The sequence below is a fragment of the Nerophis ophidion genome, linkage group LG06, assembly GCF_033978795.1.
Source record: "Nerophis ophidion isolate RoL-2023_Sa linkage group LG06, RoL_Noph_v1.0, whole genome shotgun sequence".
Taxonomy (NCBI): domain Eukaryota; kingdom Metazoa; phylum Chordata; class Actinopteri; order Syngnathiformes; family Syngnathidae; genus Nerophis; species Nerophis ophidion.
In genome coordinates this window covers 50306074-50323626 of record NC_084616.1, presented here as the reverse complement: position 1 = coordinate 50323626, position 17553 = coordinate 50306074, and the positions used below count along the sequence as shown (strand labels likewise).

Here is a 17553-nt window from a genome sequence, read left to right as displayed (position 1 = left end):
AAGAAGAGGAAGGAATTTAAAAGTTAAAAAGGTATATGTGTTTAGAAATCCTAAAATAATTTTTAAGGTTGTATTTTTTTCTCTAAAATTGTCTTTCTGAAAGTTATAAGAAGCAAAGTAAAAAAATAAATGAATATATTTAAACAAGTGAAGACCAAGTCTTTAAAATATTTTCTTGGATTTTCAAATTTAATTTGAGTTTTGTCTCTCTTAGAATTAAAAATGTCGAGCAAAGCGAGACCAGCTTGCGAGTAAATAAATAAAATCAAGAAAATAGAGGCAGCTCACTGGTAAGTGCGGCTTTTTGAGCTATTTTTAGAACAGGCCAGCGGGCTACTTATCTGGTCCTTACGGGCTACCTGGTGCCCGCGGGCACCGCGTTGGTGACCCCTGCTTTAAACCTATTAGCTCTATTGATTAGATAATACATTCACAATTCCCTAATTTTCCCTCACAAAAAACCCCATCATTTTGTGTGTAAAGAACATGTTCATATTTTGTATTAGATTGAATATACTGTAAATCATTAAAAATCATTGCATCCAATATTGCATAGTAGGTCTGAACAGATGATAGATGAGTTTAAACAGCCAAACTCCTCAAACAACTCATTGCATTTCAAAAGCAGTAGCTGGTGGGGTTTTTTGAGTCAATGTGATAAGATTTATCAGCACCAAAGGGCAAAGTGGTTTATGAGTTTCTTTTTTTCCAGTGGAGACCGAGATGCCATAAAGAGGATAGCATATGAGTTTGTGGAGGATAAAACAAAAGAAGGAGTGATTTACGTGGAGGTCAGATACAGCCCACACCTTCTAGCCAATACTGAGGTGGAGCCCATCCCGTGGAACCAGGAAGAGTATGTCCCAACTTCAACCACATTATCGCAGAGTTGACATCAGAGCTAACTGTATTTTTTTTTCCCCACTTGCTCTTTAACACAGGGGCAACATGAGCCCGGATGAGGTGGTACGACTTGTCAACGAGGGCCTCAGCGAGGGGGAGAGGGCCTTCAATGTCAAAGCCAGGTCCATTCTATGCTGCATGCGCCACATGCCAAGTAATGAACTGCTCACGTGCACATCAGCCCAAAAAGCCTTGTAAGATAAGGCTCTCCACTGCATTGATTAGATAATACGCAGGAGCACCACACACATCAAAATTCAGAAACACACAATATTGTTCAGCTCAAAATAATTCAGTGGCAAAATACTAACTTCTAAAAAAGTCATGTTGTTTTTCTGGAAGCTAACTCCCTCTATTCCTGAACAGCTTTATACAAACCCTGTTTCCATATGAGTTGGGAAATTGTGTTAGATGTAAATATAAACGGAATACAATGATTTGCAAATCCTTTTCAACCCATATTCAATTGAATGCACATAAACTTTATTTTTTTTTGCAAATAATAACTAACTTTGAATTTCATGGCTGCAAAACGTGCCAAAGTAGTTGGGAAAGGGCATGTTCACCACTGTGTTACATCACCTTTTATTTTAAAAACACTCAATAAACGTTTGGGAACTGAGGAAACTAATTGTTGAAGCTTTAAAAGTGGAATTCTTTCCCATTCTTGTTTTATGCAGAGCTTCAGTCGTTCAACAGTCCGGGGTCTCTGCTGTCGTATTTTACGCTTCATAATGCGCCACACATTTTAGATGGGAGACAAGTCTGGACTGCAGGCAGGCCAGGAAAGTACCCGCACTCTTTTTCTACGAAGCAACACTGTTGTAACACGGGCTGAATTTGGCTTGGTATTGTCTTGCTGAAAGAAGCAGGGGCGTCCATGAAAAAGACGGCGCTTATATGGCAGCATATGTTGTTCCAAAAGCTGTATGTAACTTTCAGCATTAATGGTGCCTTCACAGATGTGTAAGTTACCCATGCCTTGGGCACTAATGCACCCCCATACCATCCCAGATGCTGGCTTTTGAACTTTGCGTCGATAACAGTCTGGATGGTTCGCTTCCCCTTTGGTCCGGATGACACGATGTCGAATATTTCCAGAGACAATTTGAAATGTGGACTCGTCAGACCACAGAACACTTTTCCACTTTGCATCAGTCCATCTTAGATGATCTTGGGCCCAAAGAAGCCGGCGGCGTTTCTGGATGTTGTTTATAAAAGGCTTTCGCTCTGCATAGTAGAGCTTTAACTTGCACTTACAGATGTAGCAACAAACTGTATTTAGTGGTTGTCTAAAGTGTTCCTGAGCCCATGTGGTGATATCCTTTAGAGATTGAGGTTGGTTTTTGATACAGTGCCGTCTGAGGGATCGAAGGTCACGGTCATTCAATGTTGGTTTCCGGCCATGCCGCTTATGTGGAGTGATTTCTCTTGATTCTCTGAACCTTTTGATGATATTATGGACCGTAGATGTTGAAATCCCTAAATTTCTTGCAATTGGACTTTGAGAAACGTTGTTCTGAAACTGTTTGACTATTTGCCACCACAGTTGTGGACAAAGGGGTGTACCTCGCCCCATCCTTTCTTGTGAAAGACTGAGCATTTTTTGGGAAGCTGTTTTTATACCCAATCATGACACCCACCTGTTCCCAATTAGCCTGCACACCTGTGGGATGTTCCAAATAAGTGTTTGATGAGCATTCCTCAACATTGTCAGTATTTATTGCCACCTTTCCCAACTTCTTTCCCACATGTTGCTGGCATCAAATTCTAAAGTTAATGATTATTTGAAAAAAATATTAAATGAGTTTGAACATCAAATATGTTGTCTTTGTAGCATATTAAACTGAATATTGGTTGAAAATGATTTGCAAATCATTGTATTCCGTTTATATTTAAATCTAACACAATTTCCCAACTCATATGGAAAAGGGATTTTTACACAAAAGGGTAAAATACGTCAAAACATGCACCCCTTCTGTATTATCGGTGCTCTCATCTTTCTGATAAATACAGTGCAACTGGAAAGTATTCACAGTGCTTCACTTTTTACACATTTTGTTACGTCACAGCCTTTTTCCAAAATGGAATAAATCCATTTGTGCCCTCAAAATTCTACACACAATACTCCATACCAGCAATGTCATTTTTTTATATAATTTTTAAAGAATTTAAATAAATGTATTCAAAATAAAAAATCACATGTACGTATTCACCGCCTTTGCTTAATACTTTGTTGATGCACCTTTGGCAGCAATTACAGCCTCAAGTCTTTTTGAAAAAGATGCCACAATCTTGGCACACTTATCTTTGGGCAGTTTCGCCCATTTACTCTTTGCAGCACCTCTCAACCTCAATCGGGTTGGATGGGAAGCGTTGGTTTTCTTCCAGGATGTCGTTGTAGATTGCTGAATTCATCATAGTCTTGTCAGGGAGGTGACCGAGAATGTGATGGTCACTCTGTGAGAGCTACAGCGTTCCATGAATTGATTAACGTGGACCCCGACTTAAACAAGTTGAAAAACTTATTCGGGTGTTACCATTTAGTGGTCAATTGTACGGAATATGTACTGTACTGTGCAATCTACTAATAAAAGTATCAATCAATCAATCAAAACCACTGTAGAGAGGAGAACTTTACGGAATGACAATATCTGCAGCAATCTACCAATCAGGCCTGTATGGTATAGTTGCCAGACGGAAGCCATTTGCACCCAAATGCACTTGAAAAACTCCCAGATTATGAGAAACAGAATTCTCTGATCTGATGAGACAAAGATTTAACTTTTTGGGTTTTTTGTTTGAACAAAATTGGTTGAAAAAACATGGCCACCATCAAGCAAAACCAACTGCCAAAAAGTTACTGACCATTTTTCTAATGAACATACATCTTGGGGAATCTCTTAAATTGCCTGATCAAACTCTCCACAACGCTTGGCGCATAGAATTCATTGAATTGTTCCTTTTACAAAAATGTTGATCCATTCTATAATGGAAACCGTTTTAGATGAAACAGGAGTAAAAACATCAGCTGAAGCTGATTGTAGTGCATAAATGAAGATGAAACTGGAGACATGAGTAATAGCTCATATCAGATAGTACACATGTGAACTCTGCAGCTGCTTCCTGTCCACAGCACTGCCTTTTTTAGCAGTTTACTGAATGTCTGCTTTGGTCATTATACAAGACATCAATGTCCTTGCATGACCTGTGCTGTTATACTTTGTATGGCATGCTGAACAGTTTTAAGAATCATCCATTTTTATTTTTATTTAGCGGATTTAAGTAATATTTTTATATACAAAATGCAGTATTGTAAATTGTGCTTGTTATATATCCCTTTAGTGATTTGCTGCAGAACATTAGATACACCAACAGTTAGTTGCCTCTTGTGTCTTGATAGCACAAGCAGGTGGTTTGCAATGATAACATACTGTAGGGAAGACTCGATGGTACAGTGAGGGCAACACAACTCACCCACTGAACTGTAGTGGGTGTTAATATGAAGTGTAGTCAAATATAAGTTTCCCCCAGCTGTTAAAAGTTAAACAACTGTTGTATATAGTTTGCACCAAGTAGTAGCACTAAAACCCCACTAAGAACATTTACTTTTACGTCAGGCCTGGGCAATTTTTTTACTCGGGGGGCCAGATTTTGATAAAAAAAAAGTGGGTCTGGGGTCTGGTATACCTATTTTTAATGATTGAAAGCTCAAAACGTTATGAAAATAAAGGGATTTACAATATTAACTATGAAGGATAAAACACTGAATATTGACAACATATTTTACAATCAAGCAAAACAAAACCAAAATGCAACAAACCTAGTGAAATATGAACGTGAAGGGTAAAAAAAAAAACCCACCTCCAATCTGAGATATCTCATAGTGACCAAACTAACGAATTAGATGACCATTGTAACGAATTAGATGACCATAGTAACTAGTATATCATGCAGATTCCAAGCCTTGAAAGACTTAGTATAGTGGAAGACTTAGAGTCATTGGAAAACATAACTGCACATCATAATGGCAGCTACACTTTACATCTTAAAGATCTAAAACAATTACTTGGGAAAGTCTGGCGGGCCAGATTGAAAAGTTCAACGAGCCGCATGCGGCCCCCGGGCCCTAATTTGCAGGTCTGTTCTACGTCATTCATTGCAACATTTGAGCATATGTGGGTAGTAACGGGCAACATTTACTCCGTTAAATTTACTCAAGTAACATTTTTGGATAAATTGTATTCGTCAGAGTAGTTTAATGTAACATACTTTTTACTTTTACTTGAATATTTTTGAGAAGAAGAAACATTACTTTTACTCTGTTACATTGAGTTTAATTTCGATCGTTACATTTATTCCATCCATTTTCTACCGCCTATTCCCTTTGGGGTCGCGTGGAGCGCTGGTGCCTATGTCAGCTACAATCGGGCGGAAGGCAGTGTACACCCTGGACAAGTCGCCACCACATCGCAGGGCCAACACAGATAAACAGACAACATTCACACACTAGGGCCAATTTAGTGTTGCATGTCTTTGGAGGTGGGAGGAAGCCACGCATTCACGGGCAGGACATGCAAACTCCACACAGAAATATCCCGAGCCCGGGATTGAACCCTGACTACTCAGGACCTTCGTATTGTGAGGCAGACGCACTAACCCCTCTCCCACCGTGAAGCCCCGTTACTTTTATTTATATAACAATTATTTATAATGCTCAATCATGGCTTTCAAAGACATATTCTGATGTCAGTGACCCTGCTTCCGGCAGGCACTGTCGTTGGCCAATCCAACGTAAGCAGTAGTGAAGTTTAATTCCATTTCATCAATCAAACAAGTACAAAGTATACCTATAGGAAGCTGAAATAGGTCAGTATTTTTTAAAGTATATGATAAAATAGAGACCTACTTACTGGTTTAATAAGTGTCAGAATGTAACCAAAGAAGATACCTTAATTGCATAACATGACCCCAGCACATCCCAGCTTTAACATGAATTGATTAACATGGACCCCGACTTCAACAAGTTGAAAAACTTATTCGGGTGTTACCATTTAGTGGTCAGTTGTACGGAATATGTACTGTACTGTGCAATCTACTAATAAAAGTTTCAATCAATCAATCAAAGCTGTTTGAGAGAACTGCTGAACATCCATCCATCCGTCCATTCATTCATTTTCTACCGTTTGTCCCTCTTGGGGTCAGAAACCTCCTAAACAGTGGACTAAAAAGCAATCTTTTTGTATGTCTTTAATGATCATAATAACCATAAGCATCATTAAGCACATTAAAGCATTACCAACAACATTAAAAAGCAGTTGAAAGTTGTACTTATTTGTTAGATCCCTAGCTCTAAAGTAACTAGCTCATCAGCATGTAGCGTTATTTTCTTCTACTGTATTTACATTTAACATAGCTAAAAAAGCTGAAATGACCACAATCGAACCCTAGTGTATGAGAGGCACATTGTGTATGGCCAACAGTCACATTAGAGAGAAGAGCATGGAAACGAAAACTTCACATGCCGCAGTGAAAATAGAAGAAACTGAATTATTTTACAAATCAGACAAATTTAGTAGATAGAAATGTACAGACTGTAAAAAGTGACATGATGTCAGACAAGGCAGAAAAAAAATCTAAATCAATAATAACTTTTAAGCTAGTAAAAAGAACATTTATACCATGTGTTGTCATGTGTGTCAGTAGAAATGTTCACATTACAAGAATTCTACTTTCAACTAGAGAAAACATCTTGAAGTAAATAGTAAATTAATTTGATGTTTTACAGAAACACACACCAACTACAATTGTAGTCCAAGAACCATTAAAAAATACCTACTAAGTGAATCAGAAGTTAATCACAAATTACTCAATTCATGAAAAGTTTTTTTAACAGAATACTTACTTAAGTAATTATTTTGATGACTATTTTTTACTTTTACTTGAGTCCTATTATTGTAAAGTAACAGTACTCTTACTAGAGTAATAATTTTGGGTACTCTACACACCTCTGCATTTGAGTCATCTTACCTAAAACAGTAGAATGTCTCAAAGTTCACACTTACACATTTTGGCTGTTCATATCAAGTGATAATATATCTTGATTTACTTACCTGTATGTGTTTTGTATGTGTGCAGACTGGTCCATGGACGTTGTGGAGCTGTGTAAGAAGTTTCGCAACGATGGAGTGGTAGCCATCGACCTGGCGGGTGACGAGTCACTCAACTGTGAGGCCTATCCAGGACACCGCCAAGCCTATGAGGTGAGCATCTGCCTCAAGAAATACAGAAAACAGAGCATCAGTAACCCCAATTATGTATGTAAATCCTGGTGAATGTCACCTATTTGTAGCTATAAAAACCTTTTCCCTAGCACTCCGCTTGAGTTTCAATGTTTTCACTCCCAACTGTCAAAACATCTGGCCTTGTTCCTCTAGGAGACATTTTACGTTTCCACAAATAGATCAAATACAGAGGGGAGAACCTCTAATTCAGTGGTTCTCAACCTTTTTTCAGTGATGTACCCCCTGTGAAGATTTTTTTAATTCATGTACACCCTAATCAGAGCAAAGCATTTTTGCTTGGAAAAAAAGAGATAAAGAAGTAAAATACAGCACTATGTCATCAGTTTCTGATTTATTAAATTGTATAACAGTGCATAATATTGCTCATTTGTAGTGGTCTTTCTTGAACTATTTGGAAAAAAAGATATAAAAATAACTAAAAACTTGTTGAAAAATAAACAAGTAATTAGATTGTAAATAAAGATTTCTACACATAGAAGTAATCATCAACTTAAAGTGCCCTCTTTGGGGATTGTAATAGAGATCCATCTGTATACATGAACTTAATTCTAAACATTTCTTCACAAAAAAATAAATCTTTAACATCAATATTTATGGAATATGTCCACAAAAAATCTAGCTGTCAACACTGATTATTGCATTGTTGCATTTCTTTTCTCAGTTTATGAACTTACATTCATATTTTGTTGAAGTATTATTCAATAAATATATTTATAAAGGATTTTTGAATAGTTTTTATTCTTAAAAAATCTCACGTACCCCTTGGCTAACCTTCAAGTATCCCCAGGGGTACGCGTACCCCCATTTGAGAACCACTGCTCTCATTCATAAGGTTGCAATAGTGGTTTGTTCTTGTAACCTTATCTCACCATGATAAGGACATGTAATAAAACTAATCACAATTCAGAATAGGCATATAACTGGTCTGTAAATAAATAAACATAGTCATAAAAGTGTACGTTATTGCGCACATTCACTTTAAGGCATAAATCTAAGTAATCATAATTTGGGGCGGCATGGCGTAGTGGATAGAGCGGCCGTGCCAGAAACCTGAGGGTTGCAGGTTCGCTTCCCACCTATTGACATCCAAGTCGCTGCCCTTGTGTCCTTGGGCAGGACACTTCACCCTTTGACCCCGGTGCCGCTCACACTGGTGAATGAATGATAGGTGGTGGTCGGAGGGGCCGTAGGCACAAACTGGCAGCCATGCCATCAGTCTACCCCAGGGCAGCTGTGGCTACAGATGTAGCTTACCACCACCAGGTGTGAATGAATGATGGGTTCCCACTTCTCTGTGAGCGCTTTGAGTATCTAACAATAGAAAAGCGCGATATAAATCTAATCCATTATTATTATTATTATTATAATCAGAGTTGACGAATAATTGCAAGAGAGAGCATTTATCATTCAAAATGTTTATTCAAAATGTAAGTTTTCCCCCTACTGCCATGTTTAAGATGGTATATTATGTGATCTGTGAAGAGGTGTTGGTCTTTGGTGTGACTCTTTGATCTTTTGAAAGGAGTACATAGAATGTACATTATGTTAATGTTGCTCAATGTGGCTGTAATTGGTGGTCATTGCTCTGAAAATGTTTAAGTAAGTCATAATTCTCTTACCATAAACAATCTTGACTGGTTTCTTGACTCCTAAAACAATTATTCAGAAATACCAGTAACTAGTTGAACCAGGAATCGGATCTACTTGATAAAAAGGGTCAATATAGTTCTATATCTATTTATTAGGGTGGTTGTGAAGCCAGCATAATATTGAAACTGTTCTCCCACAGTGAGCAGCTGGCCTCAGGATAGACCTAAACCTAGAGTGTTTAAAAAGGAACTCAAACGATGACTTTGGTTTCAGGTCCTCTTGTCAAATATGCAAAGCAATGCATCTTACAAAGCAAACTAAACTTAGGCTGCTGTGCCAACTGACCGTTGTTTTGCAGAAGTGTGATGTACCCTCGGGTAGATTTTACTGACATTTTCTCTGCTGGTATTTGTTGAAAGGAAGCGGTGCGTTGTGGGATCCACAGAACAGTCCATGCAGGAGAGGTGGGACCGGCCTCTGTGGTGAAGGAGGTAGGACAATAACATGAGACATTCCTAACACAGGTGGAAGACATTGATGAAGATGCAGTTGACTGAACACTCGCGGCTGTGTTGGAGCCACTATGGATTGAACTTTCACAGTATCATATTAGACCCGCTCGACATCCATTGCTTTCGTTCCCCTAGGGCATGGGTGTCAAACTCTGGCCCGCGGGCCAAATCTGGCCCGCCGTGTAATTTAATTTGCCCCTTGAGGCAATATCAATTTAGCATTAGAGCTGGCCCGCCGGTGTTATACAGCGTCGGTGCCGCTGTATAACACCGCATTCACCGCTAATACTCATACTTGCCAATCCTCCTAATTTTCTCGGTAGACTCCAGAAGTTCAGTGCCCCTCCCGAAAATCTCCCGGGGCAACCATTCTCCCGTATTTCTACCGATTTCCACCTGGACAACTATATTGGGGGCGTGCATTTAAGGCACTGCCTTTAGCGTTCTCTACAACCTGTCGTCACATCCGCTTTTCCTCCATACTAACAGCGTGTCACATAATATTTGTAGCTTTTACACACACACACGCACAAGTGAATGCAAGGCATACTTGGTCAACATCCATACAGGTCACACTGAGGGTGGCCGTATAAACAACTTTAGCACTGTTACAAATATGTGCCACACTGTGAACCCACACCAAACAAGAATGACAAACACATTTTGGGTGAACATCCGCACCGTAACACAACAGAACAAATACCCAGAACCCTTTGCAGCACTAACTCTTCCGGGAAACTTCCAGCAAACTGACCAATAATTAACGTTTTATTCATGCATTTTGTCTTGCTACTTCAAGGCTTGAATGTTTGGTTTATTCATTATTATTTTATTTTCAAATTTATTATTAGCCTGTGGAAATTTTTTTATATTTACCTCAGAAGATTGCAAATAGAAAAAAGGGCATAACATTTTTATTTAAATTTTATTTGATATGCCATTGATATTTTTTTAATTATTACTATTATTGTTTGAAACTGGATTTTGCATGTCACTAAGGTTATATAAGCCTTGCTTGTTCAATATTTAATGCAAAACTTGTTTGGGTCCCTATTAAAAGGTTAATTTGTTCAACCTTGGCCCGCGGCTTTGTTCCGTTGAAAATTTTGTCCCACTCTGTATTTGAGTTTGACACCCCTGCCCTATGGGGAGGGGGGTTGCCCACATATGAGGTCCTCTCCAAGGTTTTCATAGTCATCATTGTCACTGGCGTCCCACTGGGTGTGAGTTTTCCTTGCCCTTATGTGGGTTCTTCCGAGGATGTGGTAGTCGTAGTGGTTTGTACAGTCTTTTTGAGACATTTGTGATTTAGGGCTATATAAATAAACATTGATTGATTGAAAAGTGTTAGGCCTTTTTGTTAAAACACGCAGCACTGTACAATGTAGAACTGTTTAGTTGGATATAATACTGTGTGTACTGTATAGTGTTGTTGAAAGTGTCCAGGGAACACACTTCACATTGCCAGGTTTGTCTGAAATATATCTAATGACAGGATTTAGTCACTTCTACTTTTGATTGATTGATTGAGAAGTTTATTGATGTCTTAAAGAATTGAATCCATGTGATGCTTTAAAAGGCAAATGGACTGCACAACAAGCCAAAAGGCTTGTTTCCATTGTGGTCCATTAAACATTCATCACATTTGATACATTCAATAATAAAATATATACAACCTGTAACATGTATATAAAAAAATATGTTAACAAAAGGATAAATGATGTACATATACAGTACACAGTATACATGTCAGGGGATTTGAAAAACAATATATACAAAAAATTGGGGGGGATTATATGCTATGTACACAACTTTATGGCCCCTGTCTGATATTTCAGGCTGTAGAGGTGCTGAAGGCTGAACGAGTAGGACACGGTTACAGAGCCCTCGAGGACACAGCGCTTTACAAACAACTATTGGCTCAAAACATGCACTTTGAGGTGAGGAGACATCCTAATGTATCATGGAAGAAAATTCCCCCTACCATGTTGCCATACACTGCCCCCCAGCGGAGAATAAGAGGACTGTCCCACCTTTGCTTCTGCTTCTTTACTTCCAGGTGTGCCCCATCTCCAGCAGGTTAACAGGTGCCTGCAACCCAGACTGCACCAAGCACCCTGTCATCACGTAAGCTTTTCCCAAATTAGCACGAAAGTCAGTGTATAATCCATTTTTGTCATGTCTTTTGTGTTACACCTATGAAAAGTGTAATTTTTCAATTCCATCAAGTCAGTCTGCATGTATTTCATTCTTCCGTGTGGGTTAGGTTTCTGTTTCAACCACGCCTTCCTATACTGTCAGACTTGGGTGGCTTTGCACTTCAATACCACTGATTTGTTGTATTACTCAGTGTGTGTGTGCGCGCATGTCAAGCATGGAACATTTGCCAAATACATGGCCCGATGTTAAATAGAGAGACATACTTATTGTCCATCGGTGTATTCAAGCCCTTCTCTAGAATGTGTGAAAGTAAGTCAAAGGAACACACAATTAGTGTATTTTTACATTTACATTACAATTAAATAATTGTAATATAGGTAATACCATACTTTTTTGACCATAAACTGCTACTTTTTTTTGTGGCTTGTACAAAAGGTGCGACTAGTCTATGGATTTTTCTTTGGCAACGGCTAAATTCTGGAATGGATTAAGCAAATATATCAAACGATGTACTGAAATGATCCACTTTAAGAAACTGTTGAAGCGCAAAGTGTTTATAAAGTACAAGGAAGAAGAATCCTCATAAACATCCATCCATCCATTTCTACGGCTTATTCCCTTCGGGGTCGCTGGAGCTTATTTCAGCTGCGATCGAGTGAAAGGAGGGGTACACCCTGGACAAGTCGCCACCTACATTCACACTCATATTCACACACTAGGGCCAATTTAGTGTTTCCAATCAACCTATTGTACCTTATTAAAAATTGACACAATTGTACATCAATGATAAATGGGTTATACTTGTATAGCACTTTTCTAACTTCTTGATACTCAAAGCGCTTTGACCCTATTTCCACATTCACCGATTCAAACACTGATGGCGGGAGCTGCCATGCAAGGCCCTAACCACAACCCATCAGGAGCAAGGGTGAAGTGTCTTGCTCAAGGACACAACGGACGTGACTAGGTTGGTAGAAGGTGGGGATTGAACCAGGAATCTTTTATGTTGCTGGCGCAGCCACTCTCCCACCTTGCCACGCTGTCCCCAATGACTTTTCTGTTATGTTTGATTATCCATCCATCCATTTTCTACCGCTTATTCCCTTTCGGGGTCGCGGGTATTAGCCGTTTTGAAACAATTAAGGTACGGGCGGAGAACTTCTTTATTCTGAGGAGGAAACCAGTAGAGGGTTATGATATCAGCTTCTTGATCACCCACTTCCACACGGAGCAGATGTACAAACACAAGCTGGTGGACTTTGTCATCCATTTCATGGAGGAGATCGACAAGGAAATTAGCAAGATGAAGTTGTCCGTTAATGCCAGAGCTCGTATTGACGCCGAGGAGTTCCTCAAGAATTTCTGACGACCGCCTCCACACGCAAGCACGCAAAGTCTGTAACGGCCAATCAGGATTGAGGAACTTTGGGTGCACACAGCCAATCAGTGAGGGAACAACAACGGAACATGACCTACTCAGTGGTGAAACCCGCCTATGTTTATCTCTGTAGTCCTGCATATCAGTGACTGTAAATAAAAAGTCACTTTCCTTAGCCCTTTCAATTGTCTGCCACTTTGAACAAATGCCCCAACAAACCAAGGCGTGTCCTTAAAGGGGAACATTATCACCAAACCTATGCAAGCTTCAATATATACCTTGATGTTGCAGAAAAAAGACCATGTATTTTTTTTAACCGATTTCCGAACTGGAAATGGGTGAATTTTCGCAAATTAAACGCCTTTCTGTTTATCGGTCTTTTAGCGATGACGTCAGAACGTGACGTCACCGAGGTAATACACCCGCCATTTTCATTTTCAAAACATTACAAACAGCGGGTCTCAGCTCTGTTATTTTCCGTTTTTTCGACTATTTTTTGAAACCTTGGAGACATCATGCTTTGTCTGTGTGTTGTCGGAGGGTGTAACAACACTAACATGGAGGGATTCAAGTTGCACCACTGGCAAGAAATCTGCCGCCAGACCCCCATTGAATTTGCCAGAGTGTCTGCACATTTTACCAGCGATGCTAAGGCAGACATGGCACAGAGATTTATGGATAACCTGCAGATGCATTGTCAACGATTAAGTCAACGAAATCACAAAGGTGAATTTTGTTGATGTTGTTGACTTATGTGCTAATCAGACATATTTGGTCGGGGCATGACTGCCAGCTAATCGATGCTAACATGCTACACTAATCGATGCTAACATGCTATTTACGCTAGCTGTATGTACATTTGAAACTAGATACCCACATTTAATGCAAAACAAACACTTACCAATCGACGGATTTAAGTTGCTCCAGTGTCACAAGATGCGAAAGTCCTGATCGTTTGGTCCGCACATTTTACCGGCAATGCTAATAAGGCAGCCATGCTATGGGCCACTTCATTAGGTACACCCATGCTATGGCCGAATAGCGTCAATAGCTATTCGCTCAATAGCTTCAATTTCGTTTTCCCTATCTGCCTCCATACTCCGACCATCTGTTTCAATACATGCGTAATCTGTTGAATCGCTTAAACCGCTGAAATCCGAGTCTGAATCCGAGCTAAAGTCGCTATATCTTGCTTTGGTAACCACCATGTTGTTTGTATTGGCAGCCCTGTATGACATCACAGGGAAATGGACAGTCGTATAGCAAATAGCGAAAATCAAGAACTTTAAAGCTTTTTTTAGGGATATTCCGGGAGGTGTAAAATTTAGAAAAAAAACTTCAAAAAATAAAACAAGCCACTGGGAACTGATTTTTATTGTTTTTAACCCTTTTGAAATTGTGATAATGTTCCCCTTTAAAACCTTTTAAACATGCTGGTATCCACGAATACAGAGACTAGGAGTGTGTTCAAATGCAATTAAATAGATGTTAATATTGTATGTCAGTCTGTCTGCCATCAGTGTCAATTTTGTCTTCAAATTCACACATGTGGAAAGAAATTAGTCCCCAAAATGAATGTGTAAAGTTAATAAAATTCCAAGTGTTTCTAAAAATAAATAAAAAAATTAAGGTACGTAAATATCTAATTTCACAAAATACCGGTGTATATCTGTGGGTTATAGTCCGGTGCAGCTAATGTATGAAAATCTATTTTTTTCCGAAGATTGCTGGTTGCCACTTATATATCCGTGAAGCTTACAGTCTGGAAACTTCGGTACTTCCACTTTACAATAACAGATAATGTAAAATATTTCATATTTTTGAAGTAACATGCCCAACTCAGAAGAAACCATATACAATCTATACACACATTTGTTGATGCAGTTTCAGAAAGGACAAAGCCAACTACTCCCTAAACACTGACGACCCGTTGATCTTCAACTCTACCCTGAACCTTGACTACAATACCGCTCAGGAGTATATGGGCTTCACCCAGGAGGAATTTAAAAGACTGGTGAGGTCAAATTTAAAGCTGTTTTCATTCACAGGAAATTTTTTTACACCATCCAAGCGCCACATGTGTCTATGTTCCTGTGTGGAAGTAATCGATGGACAACACCTGAAGTCAAAGCAGTTGCGGCTGTTTTTGACTTCTCTTTAACAATCAGCTGCCCAGATGCTTGGGGCAAAGTTCTCATTTATTGCGCCGATAGATCACAACAAAAACATGAATATGTAAAGGAATGAACGGATTTTGTGATGCCGTTGGAAAATTGTTGGCTAGACTTGTTAAGCAGCCAATGAACAAGGCACTTTACCCATTTTACTACAGTTGAATGTGTTCTTGTTAAAGTAAAAGTTAAAGTACTGATGATTGTCACACACACACACACAAGGTGTGGTGAAATTTTTCCTCTGCGTTTGACCCATCTCCTTGTTCACCATCCTGGGAGGTGAGGGGAGCAGTGAGCAGCAGCAGTGGTTGCACGCGGGAATCATTCTTGGGGATTTAACACCCATTTCCAACCCTTGATGCTGAGTGCCAAGCAGGGAGGTAATGGGTCCCATTTTTATAGTCTTTGGTATGACTCGGCCCGGGTTTGAACTCACGACCTACCGATCTCAAGGCGGACACTATAACCACAAGGCCACTGAGCATGTCACCTTTGCATATCTTTAATCATCAATAGAATTTCCCTCCTTGGGATTTATGTTTATTAACATAACAAATACAAGACATAACAAGCAAGCTTGTTTTAATATGGCTGTTCATAAAAATATTAGTCACAGCAGTGGTGTGCCGTCATGGCCAGCAAGGCCTTCTCCCCCTAACATAACCAGAAATCATGACCATAATTAAAGATACAATTATTTTTTAATTGACTTACTCTAAATATCTAAAATTATTCATAATCTTTTCATGTCATATTATGCATGTTCCTGTGATGTTGTTATTAGTTTAAATTTGTATCCAATCAGAATTCAGCTAGTTTATGTTGCCATGCTGTACCAAATCTGCCTTCAGAATCAACAATGCGGGCGTCCGTGCACTCTAGGCGATCGGGGACATACAGTTGATAGACAGTTGCGATAGCCAGTCAGATCACGAGTTGTCAGTTAGGCCTTCTAGATGGCCTCAGGTTGAAAGTGACATTTACGCGTCCTGTGATTGGATACTCAATGGGACCGTTAGCGGATGAATTTGAGAACACAGAGTTGAGAGAGAGTTGCGATCAGAACACAAGTTGTTGACAGTAGCTGTTTTCTTACAACTAAAAGTTGTAAACTCCTGTGTCATGCTTGTCATTTATTAACATTGTTACATGTGTATTTTTCACCATCATGTGGTCAGGGCAGTTAATATATCTTTGAGAAGTGTGTACTTCGAATCAAACTTTATTGACCAGAAGTTCCATAAGCCAAGCAGAGAAATTTACGGTATATGTTTTAATTGCTAATGTGTAGTAGGGCGTGAATGTCTTCCTGTATAGTATTTCTCAAGCAATGATAATGTGGTGACATCAATTATGTTTTTTGAGAGGTAATCATTTAAGTCAAAGATCACTGAAGGCCTAGGTGGGAAACGCACGGCCCGCCACTGAGTCACAGTAATTATTAGGGGTGTGGGAAAAAATCGATTCGAATACAAATCGAATCGTTTACGTTGTGCGATTCAGAATCAATTCTCATTTTTTTTAAAATCGATTTTTAATTTTTAAAAGACTTTTTTTTTTAAATAAATCCAACAAACCACTACACAACAATGCCATAACAATGCAATCCAATTCCAAAATCAAACCTGACCCAGCAACACTCAGAACTGCAATAAACAGAGCAATTGAGGAGACACAAACACGACACAGAACAAACCAAAAGTAATGAAACAAAAATGAATATTATCAACAATAGTATCGATATTAGTTATATTTTCAGCATAGCAGTGATTTAAAATCCCTCATTGTCATTATCATTTGACATTTATAAAAATAATAAAAAAGAACAATAGTGTCACAGTGGCTTACACTTACATCACATCTCATAAGCTTGACAACACACTGTGTCCAATGTTTTCACAAAGATAAAATAAGTCATATTTTTGGTTCGCTTAATAGTTAAAACAAATTTACATTATTGCAATCAGTTGATAAAACATTGTCCTTTACAATTAGAAAAGCTTTTTTTTTTTTTTAAAAATCTACTACTCTGCATGCATGTCAGCAGACTGGGGTAGATCCTGCTGAAATCCTATGTATTGAATGAATACAGAATCGTTTTGAATCGGAAAAATATCGTTTTTGAATCGAGAATCGAATCATGACCCCAAGAATCGATATTGAATCGAATTGTGGGACACCCAAAGATTCACAGCCCTAGTAATTATACATTTTTTCTCACCAGTATCTTCAACGAACTACAGATTTCACCATCTGTCTGCTTTACCCAGAGCAGCGTGATTTCTAATAAAAAATAAAATAAAAAAACATGATGTATTTTGACACGTCACACAAAGCTAAAAGGTGTGCTACCAACACTGGCTAGAACTAGCACTTCACAACTTCTCCCAGATTCACACGGTATTCCAGCGCCACCTAGCGTCACGTAGGTGGAATACCATGTAAACTATCTATTTTAGTAAATCGATTGTGTGTGTGGGTGTACAATTAGTCAAATACATTTGTGAAATTAATTGTACAACCTAAACTCA

At 38.8% G+C, this 17553-nt stretch overlaps 2 protein-coding genes across 2 annotated transcripts in view; both read left to right on the top strand.

Annotated features, from left to right (window-relative positions):
- ada (adenosine deaminase) overlaps nt 1-17553 on the top strand; it is a 28776-nt gene that overhangs the window by 10373 nt on the left and 850 nt on the right. The window contains exons 4-10 of the mRNA XM_061904138.1: nt 713-856; nt 942-1057; nt 7042-7166; nt 9218-9289; nt 11149-11250; nt 11370-11437; nt 14733-14862. Coding sequence (XP_061760122.1) covers nt 713-856; nt 942-1057; nt 7042-7166; nt 9218-9289; nt 11149-11250; nt 11370-11437; nt 14733-14862 — 757 coding nt within the window. The remainder of the gene's footprint in view (nt 1-712; nt 857-941; nt 1058-7041; nt 7167-9217; nt 9290-11148; nt 11251-11369; nt 11438-14732; nt 14863-17553) is intronic.
- Nucleotides 12444-14705, top strand: LOC133554886 (actin-related protein 2/3 complex subunit 4-like). The gene has a single exon (XM_061904139.1). The coding sequence runs from the start codon at nt 12474-12476 to the stop codon at nt 12834-12836; it is 363 nt and encodes a 120-aa protein (XP_061760123.1). The 5' UTR covers nt 12444-12473; the 3' UTR covers nt 12837-14705.

What these genes read in the sequence shown, in the direction of transcription:
- LOC133554886 (XM_061904139.1), top strand. Translation starts at nt 12,474, where the DNA reads ATGTTGCTGGCGCAGCCACTCTCCCACCTTGCCACGCTGTCCCCAATG.